Consider the following 22,085-nt stretch of genomic DNA (forward strand, 5'->3'; position numbering starts at 1 on the left):
TATTTCCAAAGTGATTTGTGCCTTTGTTTAAAATCACCTTTTATTATTAATAGTAATTTTGATGCACAAATTACAAACTAGACTGTAAGGCCCTCAAGATTTCTAAATATATCCACTGTCCATATCACCCACCGAGCTCAGGCAAATACAGAGGACAAGAGGAATTATCAAAAATAAGTTGGTTAGGGGTGGCCATTTAGCTCAGTTGGTTAGAGTGTGGTGCTGATAACACCAAGGTTGCTGGTTCGATCCCCATAGGCCAATGTGAGCTGCGCCCTCCTTAAAAATAAATAAATAAATAAATAAATAAATAAATAAATAAATAAATAAATAGGTTAAAGTGGTTGAGAAGACTAACTCTCCTTGTCCACTTCTCCTTCCCCAGGTTCTAATAATATGTTCTCTTCAAAGTAGCCATCAACTGAGACCTTGTGAAATATAGCAGTCACCAAGAGGTTCATGCTCTGTTGGTCTTCTCTCTTTCATTTTGCTGTTGGAAATGAATATATTGATCAAATTATTTGGCCCTATTAACAAGTGATTTCTATTTTTTCCTTTTGTTTTCCTAAAGATCCTGCCATAATTGACTGAAAGGAAAATAGACACATGGATCCGACATCCCCACCATAAACCAACACTTGGATGATTCAGCCTATCAGAAGCCTGGGACTTGTTCAGAAAATTTCTAGCCCCAAAGTAGAAGATTTCTATGGAGAGAGATGATAACTCCCAAATAGGTAACAAGAAATTTTTAAAGAATTAGTGAAGTTGATACAGGATATGATACTGGTTATTGTGTTGATATTTTTGGCAATGTGTTTCATGTTCTTTTTTTAATTAGTCATATGATGTAGCCCTTTTTCTTTCTCCTGGCTCTGATCTCTAACCCTCAATTTAGCAGACCATATTTGTGCCAACTGGAATAAACACTCTCTCTCTCTAAAAAAAAATCTTTGGTCAATGGGCCACTCTCCTAAACATTTCTACTGGTATTGTCCACATCTACACCAAGAACAGACTCCTTCCTTTACTGTCTCAGAATTCATGATGAAATAGAGTTTATCTCAGATGATAGATTTTTATGGAGCCAGATGCTAAATTCCTTAGAATACATCTCCTCATCGGCACATCCCATAGCAATTTAGAATCATATAGGATTCCCTATGTGCTACCATTGCAAGGGATAGTATCCTATAGGCAATCATTCATTCATTCATTTCATGTATCAAGATTTACTCATTTAAAGTTTACAGTGATTTTGCCAAGGGGTACAACCTCACCGTAAATGAGTTTTAGAACATTTTCATTACTTCTTATGCCCATTTATAATTAATCCCTGTCCCCAAATCCAGCCTCAGGCAACCACTAATCTACTTTGTACTGCTATAAATTTACCCTTTCTGGACTTTTCATACAAATTGACTTTCACTTAATATAATGTTTCACTTAGCGTAATATTTTTAAAGATCATCCATGACATTGCATGTCAGTAATTCTTACTTTTAATTGCTGAATAGTATTCCATTATATAGATACAACACATTTTGTCTATTCTTTTCACCAGTTGATGGACACTTAGGTTATTCCCAATTTGAGACTATTGTGAATAATGCTGCTATGAATGTTTGCATGGAAATCTTTGTGTGGATGTATATTTTCATTTCTCTTGAGTAAATACTTAGAAGTGGAATTGTTCTAAGACAGTTTTACATTCAACTTTGAGAAACTGCCATTGTTTTCCAAAGGACAGCACTATCTTATATTTCCATCAGCAACATATGAGGGTTCTAGTTTCTCCACATCCTTGTCAACACTTGTTATTGCCGATCTTATTTATTATCACCATTCTAGTAGGCAGGAAATGGCATCTTATTGTGGTTTTAATTTGCATTTCCCTAATGATTAATGACATTCAGCACCTTTTCATGTGTTTATTAGCTACTCATGTACTTTCTTTGATGAAATGTCCATTATTTCACTGGGATGGTTGTTTTCTTACTATTGAGTGGTGTGTTTTGCATCGTATGGATACAAATCCTTTATCAGATTTGTGTTTTGCAAATATTTCCTCCAGTCTGTTGGTTTTTAATTTTCTTAATGATTCTTTTGAAGTGTAAAAGTTTTGAATTTATTTTTTTTTAAAGATTTTATTGGGGAAGGGGAACAGGACCTGTATTGGGGAACAATGTGCACTTCCAGGATCCCTTCCAAGTCAAGTTGCTGTCCCCTCAGTCGTAGCCGTGGAGGGCGCAGTTCAGCTCCAGGTCCAGCTGCCCCCGTTAGTTGCAGGGGGCACAGCCCACCATCCCCCGCAGGAGTAGAACTGGCAACCTTGTGGTTGAGAGCCCTCTGGCCCATGTGGGAATCGAACCGGCAGCCCCAGGCGCTAGGAGCACGGAGTTCCAACCACCTGAGCCACGGGCTGGCCCCAAAAGTTTTGAATTTTGATAATGTCCAATTTATCAGTGTTTTCAGCGGTGGACTGCTTTTGGACTGCTTCAGTTTAAGAAATCTTTGCCTAACACACAGTCTGGAAAAATGTTCTGTTTTCTTCTAAAAACTGTTATTGTTTTAGGTATTACATTTAAGTCTATGATTCACTTTGAGTTGATTTTGTGTATAGTATGAGTTGAAGGTCAAAGTTCATCTTTTTGCATGTGCATAATCAGTTGTCCCAGCACATTTATTGACAGACAATCCTTTCCCCCAATGAATTGCCTTAGCACCTTTGTTAAAAATCTAATGGGCCTGCCTTGTGGCTCAGGTGGTTGGAGCACCGTGCTCCTAAAGCCGAGGTCGCTGGTTTGACAATGGCTCTCTCTGGAGCTGGGCAGCTGGAGCTGGGCTGCTGTGAGCTGCTGAGTGCTGCCGCGGACAGCTGAGTGCTGTCAGTGGCTCTGGTGGCCAGTGTGAGTGGCCGGCAGCCGGTGAGAGCTGCCGTGAGCTGCTGTGGGTGGCCGACCGACAACTGGTGACCGACTGTCTCAGCGGGGCGGGGGGGGGGGGTCACAAGGGTCATAATAACCAGCAGGGGCCAGGGAGCTGTGTCCTACACAACTAGACTGAGAAACAGCGGCTTGAACTGGAGGCGGGGAGGAGGCAGAAGAAGGAGAAAAAAAATCAGTTAACTATAAATATAAGGATTTATTTCTGGATCTCAATTCTGTTCTGTTAATCTTTATATCGATTATAATCTATATGTCCATGCCAGTACTACTGCTCTAGGAGATCTTGATATGGAAAATTATTAATACATTCTACAAGCTAATATCTCCTCAGAACTTGAGGATGACTGCTGCAGAAGTAGGATTCAGATGAGTATTTTTATAAATGGTTCTGAAACAGCACAATGGGCTTTTGACAAGATACACATATATTGGGTTGAGATAATACTAATCTTAAATTTCACTAATTCTAATGTATCTGTAAACAACTCATATTTGTAAATATTGTCACTGGTCCTGTAGAGAATACGATGCATCAATTGGCCTTGTTCGCAAGACCACCTAAGGGTGGTGGCCAGTGGATTGCTCCACTTTTGAAATAGTTCTTTGCATAGGTTCAAAGAGTTGGTGCTCCTCCATTTTACCAGGACCAAACTGAAAAATTAAATTTGTAACCATGACCATGCCAGAAATATAAACTGACTATAACATAACAAAGTCTTTGCTGTAGTCATTAGGTCTGTTGACAAACATTCGGATTCCCTGCTCCTTCCAGGCAAAAGTTAGGATTATATTTTTCTGGTCTCCTTGAAGTTAGTCATGCTCATAACTTGAACTGGACAACAAAATAAGTGATGGGTCGAAGTTTTAAGCGCCTGTATGAAATTCACCAAGTCCTCTATTCCTGTCTCGTGGAACTGTGTGATGAGATGGAGCCTCCATCAGCCCAGGTCTGAGTGACAAGCAGAATCCCCCTGACAACCCACATTCGGCACTGTAGCTTGAGCAACAAATAAATGTTAGTTGCGTCAAGCCAGAGACATTAGGGATGGTGCTATAACATAGTCTGGCTGATTACAGCTGCTCCAAATTACACTTCATTGGGATCACTGCCTAAAAATCTGTCAAGTCATTAGTTTGGAACCTGTTCTAAGAGTCTAGGTTTTGGATCTGGTCCTAGCTCTGCCAGACCAACTCAGGCCCAGCTCCTGTGGTCAGGCATGGGTCCAGTATCCCTTTAAGATGCACATATTTACCCACTCCACAAAGGGAGCTTGTCTCAAGAGCCAGATTGCCTGCAGTGGAATCTCAACCCCTATGTAAGGGAAGGCTTTGGCCATGTTCCTTAATTTATGTGCCTGTTCTCACATATGTAAAATAAGTGATGGGTTGAAGTTTCTACACCTTATAGGAATAAATATAAAGCATTTAGGACAATGCCTGGCAGGTAGTGCGTTGTGGGTATTAGCTGTAGTGGGGTATGGTTCTTGCTGGCCCCCTTCACCTCTTCCCAGCCAGCCTTCCAGAACATGCTGGACACTCACATTCTCTTCTCTTCTAATGGAGAGCTGAGCACAGGGCAGAATAGTCAACCTGGGAGGCTTGGGTCCAGTTCAAATGATAAAATCCTGAGCCTGGCTCTAGATTAGAGCTGTAGTGAAAAATGAAATTGGGAGCTTGACCATGCCCTTAGTTAGAAGAATAATTCAGTATCTGGCAAGTTCATAGCAAGTATCAGAGCTGGGAACTGGCCAAGTCTAACTGGCTTCAGTCAATGGGAACTAAGAAGCAAAAGTCACATTCCCATTCACACCCAAATAATTCACACGATACATGTGGGGTATCTGGTTTATTCAAACTCTCAGACAGAGTTCCCACCATGGAGCAGGAACTGAATAGCTGGGAGCTGTGGGGTTGAACAGGCCGGGATGTCCAGGTCTCAGAAGGTAAAAGGAGCTCAGCTGAGCAGCCAGAGCAGTATTAGGGCCAGGCCGAGCAGGAGAGGGCCCGCCTCACGGAGCCCAGCCCCACTCATGGCCTCAGCATAGAATCTCGCCACCTCCTCATTGGGGTTGCCCTGGGCTGGGTTGAACCACATCTGGATGCAGCGGCCGCTTCCTTGGCTGTACTGACTGATCTTGTAGGAGTGACTCCAGATTTCATTGCACAGAGCAGCAGGTGTGGGGAAGTAGATATGGAAGGGTTGGCAGGTAGCTCCCACTGGACACTGGTTAGACCCTGTAGGAGGATGGAAGTCCTTTAGCCACTGAACCCTGAACTATCTCTGGTTCCATCAGCCTCACAACTCCAAATCTTCATGTACCTGTCCCCCACCCTCTACCTCAATCCCTCCCTCCCCACCCCACCCAGCAGCCCTCACCTGAGGTCCAGTTCCAGCCCTGGTGCCAGTTGCTCTTGCAGGTGTAGGAGGTGCGGCAGTCTTCCCACCAGGTCTCACAGTCCTCCTTGCACAGGGGCACATCCAGGATCCGCTCTTTGCGCCAGCTCTGGTCCACCTGGGAGATGTCAGCAGAGAAAAAGGACTCAGGCTCAGGATCCTCAGAAGCCCAGCCCTGAATAGACCCAGAGCTGAATGGCGGGGTGCAGAGATGTCTGGGACCAGGCGTGGGGAGGACACTCGAACCTGTTGGATCCAGGGCCCCAGGTTAGGGGAGCACTCATACAGGCAGGTGTCCTGGATGAAGTGGCGCTTGCAGGCGTGCTCCATCTGGCCACAGTGGTCCCAGTTGAATCTATACAGGTAGGAAATATCCTTATGGGCTTCTTGGCTGGTATTGTAGGAGCAGCAGGCATTCTTCTTCCAGGGACTGCACTGTGTGGGGAAGACACAGGGACTAATTCCCACACCCAGCACAACCAGAATATCCCCACATGCAGCCTCGCCCCTTTGACTCTTTGATCCCCCAATGCAGTTAGAGTCTTTCAGGGAAATACTTGGTCTTGGGGGGCCCTCTTTGGGGGAGGTGCAGTCAGAACAAAAGTCATTAACTCAAATCTCTGTTGAGCTCCTCCTTACTCTAACCCAGGCACTTTTCTAGGAACTGAGGACATGGTAAGGAACACTTCTCACAGGATAATTGCTTTGGAAAAAAGTAAAGCAGGGGAGAAGAATGGGGAAGGGCAGTTTTATAGAATGGTCAGATCAAGCCTCATTGAGAAGGGGACAGAGACCAGGAAGTGAGGAAGCAAGATAAATAAATTGTAACCCCAGAATAGTTCTAATTATATAAATATACAACACATTCTTATTGAATGAATGGAAACTCATGGCCTAGAATTTAGCATAAAAACAAAATATTAAAATGTACACTTTCAAACAATATATAGGCTGAAAAAGTTAAACTTAAGGCTACTTGAAGTATCTAAGTTATACTGCCACTGGCAGCTGCAGGCTTAGTGATTCAAAACAAGCACACACAAGGGATTGTGATAACTACCCACTAATGTGGTCAAAATGAACATTTACATATTGGAATGCATACTACAAGTGACTTTCCTTTCGTTTTTTTCTTTACAATTATGGCATCATATAGATTCTTTTAATGTTTAGATAAGTTCAGGTTATTAAAGCATTGGTGACAAAAATAATTGTCATAGAAAGGAGACCTCAGGTCCAATAGGGTCGAGAGTGCCAGTAGAAATGTTTGCTAGATGCAAGAATCAAGGTGCCTTGCACCCAGCCTCACAATTGTGAGAGATCCACTTTTCTTGAGCTTTTTGGGGCTGGCAGAAAAGAAGCCACTATGCGCACTTTCTCCTCTCAGATCCTCAGAGGGTCATTCCTAGTGTGAACTCTGAAATCAAAATCAACCCCGGGAGAGATCTCTCCCGTGTCACTTCTTAGGCTCCTCTCTGAGCCTGCTTCCTGATTTGATTTGGTGGAACCCAACAGCCAAGAGGTTGGGCTGTTGGTATTGTCCTGGCTGCATTGGCACACAGTATGTGTTAAACAAATGGTTCACCTGTATTAGTGCAACCTGAAGGTCTCTCTCCTCAGGTGGCCTCCCTGCCTCCACCGTGAGTGGGTTTAACACTTCGTCTCCTGCTTTTCTCCTCCTGAGTCAGTTCCTCTCCGCCGCTTGACCACCCGTCGCCCTCGGCATACCTGCTCGTGCAGCTTGTCCTCAGGGCTTGGCTTTTCCTTGTGGTGCTTGGCGTCCATGCAGACATTGAGAAGCTCAGTCCTGGGCCGTGCTGCCCACACTGCAGACCCCCACACCAGAAAGAGCAGCAGCGGTGTTGTAATCGGCTGGGCCATGTCAGTCCCTGAAGGAAGAGCTGTGGTCAGTGACACCGAGGAAAGTGAAGGTGGGGCCTCGTGGTGTGGGAACAGATCCAGCGGGGTGGAGCTTGGCGAAGCCTGGGGCAGCTCACATCCCACCCCCACACCAATATTCCCAGCATCGGTGAGACGAGGTATCAGATGCCACCTTCTGGGACAGTCCTTGGCTGCGGCCTCACTGACCTCCAATTGGTGGTGAGGATGAAGTGATGCTTACTAAGGCATGGGCTTTGGGCAAAAGGCAGAAATAGCCAGGAGGTTGCCATAAGTCCACAATCTCTTGTTCAAAATCCTTGGAGGCAAATGTTTCAGAGTTTAACATTTTTAGGATTTTATAAGAGATTAACCAAATCATTTGTTACATTTGTAATACAATTTACATGCACCCAATAATGAAGCACACATTCTGTGGTGAAATGGTTACTCTGGTGGGATAAATAAAAACTGTAAGAACCTCACATTCATTTTCAAGTCAGATTTTGACACCAAATGACTCTGAGTAAAAGTTTACAACAATAACTTAGTTTTGGAGCTCCAAATAAGCTACAGGCCTGTTCTTAAAAAAAAAAAAAAAAAAAAAAAAAAAGCCTTGCTTCCAGCCCTATCATTTGGCTTTTCCCAGAGCGCATGTGGCCTGGGGGATGTCACAGGCCACAGAGGCTTAGGGTGTGGGTGTTGGCAGCTAGGCGGACAGACCCTGTGGCAGAGCTGGCTTCAGCTCAGCCTTCATAGCATCTCAATCCTCTGACCTCAGACCTCTGGGAGGTAACTCTTTGCTTAGCCCACTGGTCAGCAGGTGCCTGCTAAAATGCTTGGCATGTTTCTCACAGACCCTAAAGCCTAGGTGCCCCCTGCTCACAAAGTTGTCTCGCCTCCACATTGCCCGCCTGTCCTGCAGAATCTTGCGTGGGCCTCCTGAACAGGGCCTGAGCTGGGCAGCCTCCAGGCTGACTGCCCAGCAGGGCTGGGGAAACCTGGAATTGAATTCCCACCTAGCTCTCCTCCTCCTCTTCTTTGCCCTCTCCTCACCCCTCACCATTCCACAGTCCAATATTCTACCTCTATTTATTCCTGTGTTCATTCATTCCCTCACTTGCTAATCCAATCATCCTTTCATAGACCCAACCCCACACTGATCTCCGAGAGCACAGGACAAATCTGTACCCTCTAGGTCTGCCAAGAGCCAAGTGACTCTTCGGATTAGGCTCCTTGGAGACAAAATCTAACAGTGCAGAGCACAGGGTCCAGATCAGCTTGTCCACGATCCCAGCCGTACACTCACCTCCTGCTTGACCCTGGGGAGGAAATAACTCAAGATGGGCTTGCAGGAAAGGAAAGTTTATCTGAAGGCTTAGTTTTCTCATCTGAGGATTAAACATTGGGGGTAAGACCCCAACAAATGGCAGCCATCTGGGCACAGATTAAGTAATCAATTGGCTACAGTTTGAGGGATGTGCCTCAAGTCACACAGCAGGGGTCACCAAGTCTGACTTGGGACCCTCAAGTCAAGAGCTCCTTCGGCTTTTGTCCCTGTACCTTCTCTGGGCGGAGGCTCTCATGGGGACTACTGATGCGGAGTCCTGGGGGCGTCCTGGGGTGGGGGTTCTGTTGGATTCCACCTGGTTGGTCAGTCGTTTTTCTTACTGTGGCTGCTTTCTAGAACTGGAGGTCTCTTCCTCTCCAACCACCTACATCACTCTGCAAGCCGGAGACTCCCCACCTTCCTAGGCTCAACTTCAGATCTTGGACCAGGTATGAGCATCCCCCTCCCACCCCCGGTCCTGCCAACCATCACCCTCAACACACACACACACACACACACACACACACAAACACACGCACACACGGCCCCAGACCTGAACCGCTGAGAACTCAGTGCTGTGCTTTAAGGCAAGAGCCCTGGGTTCTAGCTCAGGAAGGACACAAACTTGTACTTTAACCTTGCGCAGGCCCTGCTCTGCTCTGGGTCTCAGTCTCTGATTCTGGATTCTCTGCACTTTATGCAAAGTGGATCCTCCCAGTTCAGCAAATCCTTTAACACACGCTGGGATACCATAGGGCTTATTGCCTCTGATGGGGGTGGAGGTGGCATACCTGGGAGCGGAAGAGGCTATCTAGCTCAGGCTTCTGCTCTGCTCTGCAGTCCCCCTCACCTTACCCCAGAGGAGGCCACGGTTTAGTGGCTTAGGAGAAGGCAGTAGGGCGGGCAGTGGGAATGTGGCCCAGAAGTAGAGCCTGGGATTGGGGCGAAGGCCACTGAGCAGTTAATTATTGCACGTAGTCCCCAGCCAGACCTCCATGGGAGGGGGTGGATTAATAGTGCAGGCCTAAGGCCAGGCCTAAGGCCAGGCCCCAAGCCCCACTCAACCCACTTTCTCCCAAAAGCTCAGGTCTGAGAAAACCTTGCAGTATGTGTTTCTGGAATCCTTTAAAATAATCTGGTGCACTTTCAACACCCCTGTGCTGGGATATAGATGAGAATGAGACCCAAGAAATCGGGACAGAGCTAATTGCAGGGCAAGGGCTGGAGTACAGGCTTCCAAGCTCCCAGCCAGCTGTCACAGCAAGGAGCTCCCATGTCCCCAACTTAAAGAGCCTCATTAGCCCAGGCATGGCTCACCTCCAGCTGCAAAAACCTGACATTCCTTCAGATTACAGAGCCGCAGTGGTTCCAAGACCCCAGCTTCCCTCCCGTCCTCCACTCACTCACCCACCTGCACAGGTATCCTTTCCACTGCATCTAAGGGTCTGGTCTAATTTAGACTCCTCCCACCACTCCCACCCCCGCTGAGGGCAGAGCCTTCCTTTTTTCACTTTCTGAGATAGTTGGATACCCCTGCTGGGGAAAGGAAAGGGGAGGAGCAGTTTTGGGCAGGAGAAGATGCCAAGCTTGTTTTTTTTTTGAGGTGTTATGAATGTGTTGTGAGGGGGGAAAAGGGGGTCTTTGCCCCTTTTAGGATGGAAATCGAGAGAGGAGGCAAGATGGGCTTGCAGGAAAGGAAAGTTGATTGAAGCGAAAGCTTGATGCACCAAGGGAGGAACATGGACAGAGAATGTGTCTCCTCGAGGTCTAAGGGCGTAGCTTTTTTATGGGCCCTCTGGGTTAGGAACTGGGTTAACTTTGATCAAACGGAGGACTATTCATGAATTTTCCTGGAAGGGGGGAGAACTTCCAAGAATTAGGTTGTCACCCTCTCTTTGGTCTTATACGGCCTTGACGGATCTGTCATGGCACTGGTGGGGGTTATTTAGTATGGTACTGAGGACAGGTCACCCAGAGGACAACTCCTCTAACTGGTGCACAGGTGCAGTTTTGGGGACCTGTCCTAAATCTGATTACATCTCTTTTGCAGTACCTGCTCCAACTGTTCTTGTTTCTTATTGGCGGGAAAGTATGACTCAAGACTTCTTCCCTAGTGGCAGGTTTTGGCTATGTGACTACCAACCATACTCTGGCTACGTGACTACTGACCATATTCCGGCTGCATGACTACCTACCACAGAGGTGCCTGTGAGCGTGGCCTAGGGGTAGGTGGTTGCAGAGGCGAAAGCCCAGGGAAAGGGTCCAGCTTGGATGCAGATGTGGGAGCCATCAGCCTATGGATGGCAGTGGAAGTACAGTGAAGATGGGGCCCTGTACCCTGGGGAAGGCCACAGTCCCTGGAGCAGGAGTGGGCTGGGTAACCAGAGGAGGCAGTTGGATCACTGGAGGAGAATCAGCCAAGAAGGCCCTAAAAGGTCTAACTCCCAGGAGACCCCCTAGCTCACGCCCTGCTTTCCCTCTCCCTCAGAGTAAGCCTTACCTGAATCCTGTGACAAGCTGGGAGGATTAAGCCCTCTGAAGACCTCCGCAGGTAGAGAGCCACTGGAACCCTGGCTGGTTTTATAAGCCAGCTCAGCCTTCTCCTGATTGGAGAATAACCAGGTGTCTAGACCAAAGGTGGGAACTCCTCTAGATGGGACTTGCCACTGCCCCTCATCTTCTACCCCTGCCCTGGGGGCTGATCATTTAAGTGGGCGTTAAGCCCCTCTACTTCAGGAGTGAGATTTGGCCCCTGAGCCACACTCCTGGGCCCTGAGGGTTTCAGAAGTGACCAGCAAATGGAATGTGAGTTGGAGGTGGAGTTCTGATCTGTAGGGAGTTCCCTGCCCTTGTTGAGCCTCATGCCCTTGTTGACATAAGAAACATCCAAACCTATAGAGAATTTTTTGGTTTATTTGAGCCAAAACTGATGACAGTTGCTGGGAAGCAAGATCTCAAAAGCTCCGGAGAATGACAGTTTTGCAGTTTATTTTATGCATTTGAAATTAAGGAGGGGACCTAAGGAAGATTACATGAAGGTGGGAGAAAGCACAGTGGGGATTGGATTACAGGATAGTTAAAAGATTCTGTGCTCTCTTGAGAGTAGTTACCAACTTATTTCAAAGGTGTGTTAACCTGATGCACAAAAACAACGGACAGGACTTCCTTAAGGCAGATAAACCTTTTACTAAAGAAGTTATAGGCCTGGGGTCTGACTTCCCACCAGGACCTGCCCAGTTAGGAATTTATAATCAGATCACCCTGTGAGGTTACTTTCCATAGAACCCCTTTTTGGGCCACACTCTGCTCTGAATCTGGGGCCTGGGTGCTAGGGCCATCTGGCCAGCAGGGAGGGATAGGGTCAAGCAACTACCTTGGGGCCAATCCCAAGAGTATCTGCCTAGACTGGAAAAGATTAATACCAACATGGTTAGTCATCAGCATCCTTGTGAATCCCAATCTGAAGGCTGCCTTGTGACCAGACAAAGATAACAGGAAGGTATGTGACGCCCACGGGTGGGGGCTCTGGGCTGCAGGGAGTGAGGGGTGGGAGAAACCAGAGCTTTTCCTTAAGTGCCAGCCCATCACATACGCAATCACTTTTCACCCGTCCTCACAGCTGCAGAGATGGCGGTTCTCAGGCAGCGAAGAGGGGCTAGGATTCAGAGCTGAGTCTAAGTCCAAGCCTGGCTTCTTTCACAAAGACAGCTCTGTGAGGGGCTCTCAGGGCATTGGCTTAAGGACTGAAGATCCAGTTTCTTCTCTGGCCTCATTTCTTACCTTTGCCCTCTTAACTTCTGTCTTAGCCACCTAGAAATTCTGCTTGCGCTTCTAATTACCTCCAAGCCTTTGCGCTTACTGAAACTTCTCCATGGAGGGCGGTTCCTCCCACTATTTTCTGCTTGACAAGCAGTACTCCTCGGGACACCTTCCCTAATCTCTGGACTTGCCCAAACTGGGCTGCTCTGTAGCAAAGCCTCAGCTCCTTGTTTTCTAAGAGTTATTGGTTCTCAGTTCGGTCTGCCCCTACCAGACCCTGCAAGGTACTCAGTTTCCTCCCTGTTGGTGGAGGCCAGCAGACTGGGTTCTCAGAAAGCCTCTGTTAACTGACAGAATGAGTGCATGGATTCCTTCATTTCCTGAGCACCTCCTCTGTGCCAGGCACTGACCCAGGCCCAGTGGGTCTGGCACAAATGACAGAGACATGACCCGGGCTTTCAGATGTGTATGTTTTGTGAGGGAAAAGCCAGATGGTAAACACAGTAGGCAGATAGCTGTACAAGGGGACGAACAAGAGTAATGTGATAAGGAAGTGCCTGGATGACTGCTTTTGACTGGGTAGTCAGAAGTCATTTTAGGGGGAAATTGTAGGTTGAAATCTAAGTGGCTACAAGGAACCAGCCTGCAGAGGATAAAAGAATAGAGAGGAAATTGCTGGAGTAAAGGCCCCAAAGTGAAAAGTGTGAATGGAGCTCATCTATGTGGGGGGTATAGAGGGCAAATGAGTTAACATGTAATCTAAGTAAGGGGTGGGCAGGGCCTTCTACGACTTTGAAGGAGTTTTTTAACAGATAACCATGGAAAAGTATGAAGGTGTTGGTGAGGAGCTGTCATATAACAAGACATTTTTGGTGTTTGTTTTTACTTTTTAAAATATGTCCATTGGATGTAAAACTCACAGGTGAAAGTTTGGTGATGAATAGGATATCTACAGTTCTCAAAGTATTTCCTTACAATGTAGGTTTTTGGTGGGTTTTTTTCTCCCCTTTCTTCTGCCTCCCCATCCGCCCAGTCTGGTTCAAGCCATTGTTTCTCAGTCTAGTTGTGTAGGACACAGCTCCCTGGCCCATGCTGGTATTCTGAGCCTTGCGCTCCGCCCCGGCTGAGGCAGTTGGTCGCTGGTCATCGGTTGGTGGCTCACAGCAGCTCACAGCAGCTCTTGCCAGCCGCGGGCCACTCACGCCAAATCTGGCTGCTCTCGGCAGCCCAGCTCCAGGGAGAGCTGTTGTTCACAATCTTAGCTGTAGAGGGCACAGCTCACTGGACCATGTGGGAATCGAACTGGTGACCTGGTGTTAGGAGCTCGACGCTCCAACCACCTGAGCCACTGAGCCAGGCCTTAATGTACTTATTAATTACAAAAAGTAGGGGGAAAAAGCAGTGGAGAAACCTGGCAGACCCAATTCTCAATCAAAAGATCAGTTAACATTATCAGGAATGGGCAAAGCTGACGCTGTGCGCTCACATTATAATGCACCAAGAACACAGAGTATTGCTTTTGGGATATTTGTGTCAAAAATGAACAGTCTCACTCTAGTGTTGAGGAAACGGATAAACTCAAAATGAGGGATCTTCTACAATATAACTGGCCCATGCTTTTCAAAAATGTCAAGGTCATAAAAGAACCTCCTTCCCTCAAATGTCCATCAATAGGTGACTGAATTAAAGGTGACATACTAGGTCAGACAATTAAGTTCGCAAACTCATCCTAGAAAAAGTGCTACCTACCTCATTGCTGAATATCACTACGGTCACCTTCGACATACTCCCCTTGGGAAGCTATGCACCGATGCTAGCGCCTAGTCCACCCTTCAAAGCAATTTTGGAACTCTTTCTGGAATGGCCATCAAAGCTGTTGTATTATCCTTGGTGTCCTGAATGTCATCAAAATGTCCTCCTTTCAATATTTCCTTTATCTTTGGGTAAAGAAAGAAGTCATTGGAGGCCAGATCAGGTAAGTAGGGAGGGTGTTCCAGTACAGTTATTTGTTTACTGGCTAAAAACTCCCTCACAGACAGTGCCGTGTGAGCTGGTGCGTTGTCGTGATGCAAGAGCCATGAATTGTTGGCGGAAAGTTCAGGTCATCTGACTTTTTCACGCAGGCTTTTCAGTACTTCGAAATAGTAAACTTAGTTAACTATCCAGTTGGTACGAATTCATAATGAAAAATCCCTCTGATGTCAAAAAAGGTTAGTGACATTGTTGCAACAAGATCGCAAACTTAATTGTCAGACCTTATATACATAGAATGGACTATTGTCAGCAATTAAAAAGAATGAAGTGGATCTCAACAAATCAATATGGAAAGATCTCAGAAAGCGTATTCTCATAATAAGGCACGTGGCAAATGAAAACTACACGGAGATGTCCTTTTCCCCACCTATCAGCTTAGCAGAAAAGCAAAAGTTCAATGCCATAGTGTGTTGACGAGACTGTGGGGAAACGGGCACTTGTACATTGCTGGTGGGGCCACATTATATAATACCTGTAAAGTTGTAGCTATCAAAATTAGAAAGCCATATACTCCTTGATCCAGCAATCCCTCTTCTGGAATTTAAGTATAACATTCTACTCTGGACAAAATTATTCATTGCACATTATTGGTCATTTTTAAAAAAGGAAACAATTGAGATCCCTCTACCAATATTTCCACCCCTGGCCACACCTATTGAGGGAAGGAAGGTGAAAGAAACTGCCTGATAACTCACCTGCCAGTTTCTGCCCACCAATCCCCTTGTCACCTTGTGGTGTGGGAGCGATGAACTTGGCACGAGGGTGAAGCCTGGTGCAGAACCCCAAACTAAGGGATCAACTTCCATCCCCTACTTGCTGGTGAACTTCAGGCTAGTCCCAGTCCCTCTTTGGGTCTCTCAACAGCAATGATGATTCAATGAGGCATGTCCCCCCAATCCCATTCATCCCCGAATTATTTATAAGACACATGACACATGTGGCTCTGTCTATTTGAATAGGCTGTCAGAGGAACCCCATAGGACTCATCTTGGATCAGGAATTAATGACCAGGGCATTGTGAGGTCCAGGGGTTCTTCCAGGGACTGCACTAGGTGGGGAGGACACAGGACTAAGTACTTCCCCCACCACAGCTGTCTCCTCCGTATTCTGGCCTCTCTGCCCTGGTTGGTCATCTAGAGGAACAGTCACTGGGGAGGGTACATCTATGCCTGGCTCTTTGAGGAGCTTCCATTTTCAGCAGAGGCGATTATAACACTGACATGTAATAGTGCCGCAGGGAATGCGAGAGACCTGGGGAACCACCGTCTGGAGGAGCAATTATTATTTGTACAGCTCTAGACAGTTTAAAAAGTTATTTCACATGATTCAACTAATTTATATTATTCATTTTGCATCCAAACATATTAACTGAGTGCTTTTTATATATCAGGCGCTGCGCTAGGTATTGAGAATAATGCAGTGAAAAAAAATAGATCAAATCTCTGCCCTCATGTTCCTTATGGTTTTCGTCTAGGGTCGGGGGAAGACAAAGAACATTGTAGGCCTAGAAAATAGCAAGAGCAAAGGCCCTGCGGCTTTTGTACTTTATCCTCTCAACAATCCAGTAAAAATGTCATTACTCCAATTTTTACGGAATTTGAATAAGCTGCATCCCTTGTAAATGATGAGGTTAAGATTCAGGACCAATTGGAGAGGAGACTGGCCCCAGGTCGTGGTGGGGGGGAGGCGAAGGGGGCTTGCCTGGCTCTCCCAGAGTCTGGAACCCCAGGCTAGGGGCCTCCAGAGAGGTCCTAAACGCAGTGGGGCCCGAGGGGCAATCCCTGGCACATGGGCCTTAACATGGACCTAAGTATGGAAGGCATTCTAGAGGTGAAAGCATCTAGAGAGATAAATTCAAGGCAGGTAAGAGAATGGATGTGGTGGAGGTTTCTCTTTAGAAATCACTGTGGGCTGGCATTTGAGAGCTGAGTGATCATGGGCCATTTGGTTCAAAACCCTGAGGTGAATGAACTCTAGTACAGGGGTGAGTGAGACGGGAGATGTGATAGGGTTGGGCCCTCAGGAGGAACTAGAGAAAACCCGTGAGGGTGGGGCCACACCGCTCTTCAACAAGCTAGTCCACACCCGGCGCTGCTGCCAGGCCTCCCCGACTTCTCACGTGCTGTTCCTCCGATGGCCCCAACTCTTGGTCACCCTGCAAGACCCCATGCACCTCATCTCTGCCAGCCCAGGTCAGTGGTTTCTGCCTCCAGTGAAAAGCATTTCCTAGCCGATAGTAGGGGCTCAACAAAAATAGCCCATGTCCCTCAGAATTACAATCATCTGCCTCCCTCAAAGGTCTGTGTCTGCACCATTTTATGGCAAAGATAAGTGCTCCAGAGGGTTCTTAAAAGCACCCCTTTAGAACTTAAAAAGTTCTAAAATGACATGGTAGGTACAGACTTTCCATTTGGAAAGACAAAAAAGTTCTGGAGATGGATGGTGGTGATGGTTGCACAACAATGTGACTGTACTTAATGCCAATGAATTGTACATTTAGAAATGCTTAAAATGAGAAATTTTCTGTCACATATGTTTTAACACACACACACACACACACACACACACACACACACACACACACAGCAATGAAATGTGGAAAATGACTCAGAAGTCATGGGGCTGCTGGGCTTCCCTCTCTTTACTTTGAGCCCATGGAGTGAGTCCATGCCACAGTCTTTCCCTGGGAACATCCCCAGCCACGTGAAACCTTGTGGGGAGCAGAGGAGACCAGAAGGAATGAAAACACTGGCATCCCTCACAAGCCTGAAGTTCAACTTCAAGCTTCGATTTCCTGACCTGCTTCAGGGGCCTTACCTCTGAAATGCGGACCCTGGCCTCACTTCCCCTTCTCTGTGGGCTCTGGCTATGTGAGACTTGCCACTACTTGTGCTGTCACCCTTCGACCTGTGTACACCCTGTCCTCTGTTAGTCTGCTCCTTCCTGCTTTGTCTTCCTGGAAAATTCATCCTCCAAGGCCAAGGCTGTTGTCCCCTTTTCTCGGAAGTCTTCCCAGAACATCTGATTTGTCACTGTCTTTTCAGAACCTAATGGGTGTGGGGGCCTCGCCTGTTTGTACACGTTTGCTTCATCTTGACCATGAAGGACTGGTCCTCGCCTTCTGCCCTGCCTTTGAGCTCTGTGGGCTGGCACGTGATCAAGGTTGTCCCTCTCCTAGCCCCTGCTAATGATTAGCTTCTCAATTTCCACATGTACCTGTGCCCTCTCGGGTCTATTTCCTCATTTGTATAAGTAGAGACCTACCAAGCAGGCCCTTTGGGCATATTCATTGATAAGATGTGAAGAAAGCACTTGACACATAGTGGGTACTAGATAAATGGTCCCCTTATTATTGTAGATTTGGTGGCCTCCTGGAGGAGGCCCTCAGGATCACCTCAGCCACCTCCTGTCTCCATTGCCCCCCTCAAAACTGATCTTCCCATCCCCCTAACTTCTTCCCTTTTTAGGGTCAGCCCTCTCCCCACCCGACCCCACTCCATCCTCACCTGGTCATGTAGCTTGTCCCCAGGGCCTGGTTTGTCTTGTGGTACTTGGCATCCGTGCAAACATTGAGCAGATCTGTCATGGCCCATGGAGTTCTGGACTGGGCACTCCATACAGCAGCCACCAAAGCCAGAAGTAGCAACTGTGTCATCTGCTAGCCCATGTCCATCTGTTTCTGCCAGAAAGCCATAGTCAAAGGTGCACAAGGCCTGAGAGAGAGGCAGCAACCAAGACTCTTGATCAGATTTCTTGTCTCCCTCCCAGCCCAGATCTGCACTTCCCACCCAGTTTACCCCACAGAGCAGCTGAGCCAAGCAATCAACATCATGTAGTTCTGAACCAGAAGGCAAGACTCCCTCCCCTCCCCCCTCATCAATACACAAAAGAGGGCACTTTAACACTAGCTTGCTGTGACCTTGAAGAGGGCCACCACCCCTTCTGGATTTCGCCAGCCAGCATTTCATCCACAGTGGGAAAACCCTGCCAGCTCAGCATGTCCTCTCAAATCTGCTCAAGAAGAACCATAGGGCACGATCTGATGGGGGTGGGGAGTGAGAGGAAGGGGCACCGGCCAGATTTGACAGCCTAGAGGCTTGTAGGCACCCAGAGACTGCCAGTAGAGCAGACAAGGAAGCTGACCTGGGGCCGTGTGAAGACCACTGAGTTGTTCAGTTATCGCTCATGGTTCTGGACAAGGTGCTGTGGGGTAATGTGGAAGCCAGTGAGAATACAGGCCCAGAGAGCCAGGGCCCAGTTCCTCACACCACAACATCCCCTTCCCCCACACAGAGGGATTTTGGGAAGTCCCAAGGGCAGAGTCTAGCCTAGAACTGGGGGAAGGCCAACGCGTAAGGAGCACAAGGTGGAGGGAACTGAGCCAGAGCAGTGGGCAATGGGGAAACCAGAGGAAAAATCAGCAGAGAAACCAGCCTCCCACTAGACCTGGGGGAGACCCTGCCTTGCCTCCCACCTCCCCTTCCACCTTTTCCTCCCTGTCCTGCTTTCACCTCAGCCCTCAGCCCACCCCAGAAGGTAGAGTCTCTCCACCTCCTCACCCTCTTTTATAAGCCCATTCTGACGGCTTGATTAGCCTTTCTGTCAGGGAATACCTCTGTTGTCTTTCACTAAGGGAAGGGCCAGTTAAATAAATTATGGTGCATCCATCCAATGAGATTTAACCTGGTAAAAAAGAATGAGAAAGCTCTTTGTGTATGAATATGGAAAAATCTCCAAGTATATTGTTAAGTGAAAGGAGAAAGGTACAGAAGGGTGTCAGTAGAATGTAATTTTTTGCGTGTGAAAAAGGAAGAGGGAGAATATGTGTGTTTGCATAAGAAAATTCTGGAAAGGTACAAAAATGTTAAAAGTGGTTGCTTGCAGGGAGGGCACAGGATTAGGGATCCTATGTGAACCTTTCTATGCTGTTTTGATTTTTGAACCATGTGAATGTATATACCTTATATAAATATAATATACATGTATGTATGTACATGTATATAAGTATCCAGCATGTTAAATGGAAAAATAAGATACAGAATGGTGCATCTTTATGGAATCAAATACAAGGGGACGCACAAAACAATGCTACATATAAGTTATGGATGCTATACACGTGCTTGCAAAAGCGTAACCATGAGGCCACCAATAGTCCTCGTTTCTCGGGTAACTGCCCGAGAAATCCTATGCACTTGTTCATATATAATCCCCTTTTTGTGCACGTATGATAGCATGCTGTTCTAAGCTTGGCTATTGGGGGTAGTTTCACTGTACATTTATGCTTTTGACAAAAGAAATAAAAACCTCATGAAGCCAAGTTATCTGCATTTATACACCTGAGTATTGTTGTCACATCTGATAACATAACCTTCAAGTTACTTCTTTATGGCTTTGTATGGTCTGAAATTAATTAAAATGTCAAAAAACCTTTCATTAACTATTAGTTTTTAAAGCTAAGGGAAAAAGTTTATTTTTTCAAGTTATTATAAAAGTGCTTAATCCTTAGGCTTTATTTCTCAAACGTTATTGCAGACAGTAAAATTGCTACTAAGCTAGGAAGACAACTGGTATTGTTCCTGTTGGGTTTTTTTTTTTTTTAATAATGTATATTGATCTTTTCCTATTATGATTTTGGGAAAACCTCCAAATCCCGTCATTCCTTACTCAACTAGTAGAATGCTTCTCCCAGGGCAGGTCTGTGGTTTCAGTCTGTTCTCAGCACACGATCCTGCCACAGGTCAGTCTGAGGTGACAAGGTCAGTCAGTGTCTGGTTATGAGGTACACACTCTGCCCCCTCTACTCCCCCAGGGCCCCATCACTGCTGAGTACTGACCACGGTCAACCTTCTGCCCTCCTTCCATTGTACCAGCCTGTGATCTTCACTGTGTTGCTGGTCTTTGTAGCTTCACTCCCTAAATAGGGCCATATATCTGTCTTTTTTCCCTTAGGAGTAGTTAGAAGGTGTATATGGAAATATTTTGCAGACTACTAAACACTAATGTGCATGATCATACTGGCAGTCATATATTGAGAACTACTGTATACCAGCTAGAATAATGGATGCTTTACTTACATTGTTGTGTCTTGTAACCCTCACTATATACTGCAAGGATGACATTATTATTTCCAACATACAGATGAGGAAACTGAGGCTCTAGGAGTTAGGTGAATTCCCAAACAGCTATCACGTAGAGGAGTCAGGATTCAACCCAAGTCAGTTTAACTGCAAAGCCCATGCTTTTTTCACTGTAATACTATCTCCAGAAACAAGGTCTTATTTTCCTATCTTACCTCCAGGAAATTTAGCTGAGAAACCACAGTCTATATTACATTTACTTTTTAGAACAGCCTTCTCTTCCCAGAAACCAAGTAGAGACTGTACAATTGTTTTTTAGTTCTGCTAATAAGTTTTGCCAAATAATGCAAATAGGGGAATGATGATATTTTAGAAATTAGAGTATTTTTACCCCATCCAACCAGAGATAAGCTTAGTTTTTTCATCAGAAGTTCTTCCTAGTCATATTGTCAAGACAGGTATACAAATAATACATGATACAAAAAATAAAAACGTAATATCTCCTTTGCCTTTTTGAAAAGAGCTAAACAAAAACACAACCAATAAACATATAAAGGCAGCCCATGCCCAGACCAATGATGAGAGCACGTCAAGAACCAAGGATTACGATTAATCCAACCCTGTGCAATGGTGGCAGGGGGAGCCCTTTCCTAAGTGTGGTGGGTTAAAGTAGGAACAAATTCTTTGACCCTTAAGAAGTGAGGTCCGTGTCGCCTATCCCTTGAATGTGGACAGGCTCTGTGATTGCTCTGACCAACAGAATATGGTAAAAGTGGCACTCTGCCAGTGTCTAGCGCCAGGACTTAAGGGACTCACGGACTGAATGTCTGTGTCTCTCCAAAATTCATGTTGAAACCCTACCCCGCCCCCTGTGATGGTATTAGGAGGTGGGGCCTTGGGAGGTGAGTAGGGCTAGATGAGGTGATTAGGAGGAGATGGGATTTGTGCCCTCCTTAGAAGACTCCTGAGAGAGTGTGCTTCCTCTCTTTGCTCTCCACCAGGCCAGTCTGCACCCTGGAAGAGGGCTCCCACTGGCACCCTGATCTTGGACTTGCAGCCTTCAGAACTGTGAGAAATAAATTTCTGTTGTTTAAGCCCCCCGCCAACCCCCTCCAGTCTATAGTTTTCTGTTATAGCAGCCCAAAATGACCGAGACAGGCACTGGCAGCTTCTAGTTCCTGCACCTTGGGATACTAGCTCTTAGATCCCTGAGCCACCATGTAAGAAGATTGACTACCCCGCTAGAGAGACCATACTGAGAAGCCTAGGGACTACATGGTGTGGAGGGGGCCCTAGCTGAGCCAACCTTCCAGCAATCCCTGCTCTAGTGCCAAGCATGGGAGTAAAACTAATCCAGGGAAGGGGCTTGAGGACTATTTTCACAGAAGCAGGAACTAGGAGGTTGGATTCCACTGCTGCCTGCGTGCTGCCAGACACAGAACTCAGGCAGATGTTAATCACCCAGAACAGACCACCCAGAGCCTATAGAGCAAAGAGATTCCGTTATGGCCATTCCTGTAATTAAACCTAGTACAAACTAGCCACAGGCTGTATCTTACAAAAGGTAAAGGTAAACCTGCCCCTATTCGTGTACCTTGTGGAAGTTCCCTGTACCAAGACGTTTTCCATGGAAACAAGAAACAAACCCTAGTCTGGGGGATGGG

The 22,085-nt window shown here is 46.5% G+C and overlaps 2 protein-coding genes across 4 annotated transcripts in view; one reads left to right on the forward strand and one right to left on the reverse strand.

The window, feature by feature from the left end:
- The first annotated feature begins 571 nt into the window (after positions 1-571).
- Positions 572-22,085, forward strand: part of ANAPC15 (anaphase promoting complex subunit 15) — a 33,561-nt gene continuing 12,047 nt past the window's right edge. Inside the window, exon 1 of the mRNA XM_074335846.1 lies at positions 572-737. The gene's annotated coding sequence lies outside the window, so the exon portion shown is untranslated. The remainder of the gene's footprint in view (positions 738-22,085) is intronic.
- Positions 4,780-18,224, reverse strand: LOC109454037 (folate receptor alpha). 3 transcript variants are annotated; one of them, XM_019744330.2, is made up of 5 exons: positions 17,851-18,224; positions 7,072-7,232; positions 5,590-5,778; positions 5,326-5,461; positions 4,780-5,183 (listed from the first exon to the last, which is right to left on the reverse strand). In XM_019744330.2, exons 2-5 carry the CDS (start codon positions 7,222-7,224, stop codon positions 4,903-4,905), a joined length of 759 nt encoding a protein of 252 aa, XP_019599889.2. In that variant the 5' UTR covers positions 7,225-7,232; positions 17,851-18,224; the 3' UTR covers positions 4,780-4,902. The 3 variants fall into 3 exon arrangements, with proteins under 3 accessions (XP_019599889.2, XP_019599886.2, XP_019599890.2); XM_019744327.2 differs by lacking the exon at positions 17,851-18,224 and adding an exon at positions 9,343-9,496; XM_019744331.2 differs by lacking the exon at positions 17,851-18,224 and adding an exon at positions 8,785-8,939.

Source organism: Rhinolophus sinicus, linkage group LG06 (assembly GCF_036562045.2).
Source record: "Rhinolophus sinicus isolate RSC01 linkage group LG06, ASM3656204v1, whole genome shotgun sequence".
Classification (NCBI taxonomy): domain Eukaryota; kingdom Metazoa; phylum Chordata; class Mammalia; order Chiroptera; family Rhinolophidae; genus Rhinolophus; species Rhinolophus sinicus.

What these genes read in the sequence shown, in the direction of transcription:
- LOC109454037 (XM_019744330.2), bottom strand. Translation starts at nt 7,224, where the DNA reads ATGGCCCAGCCGATTACAACACCGCTGCTGCTCTTTCTGGTGTGGGGG. An exon ending in TGGGGCCCTGGATCCAACAG is followed by an intron (nt 5,462 to 5,589) that starts GTTCGAGTGTCC and finishes GACATCTCCCAG; the next exon opens with GTGGACCAGAGCTGGCGCAA. An exon ending in GGGCTGGAACTGGACCTCAG is followed by an intron (nt 5,184 to 5,325) that starts GTGAGGGCTGCT and finishes ATCCTCCTACAG; the next exon opens with GGTCTAACCAGTGTCCAGTG.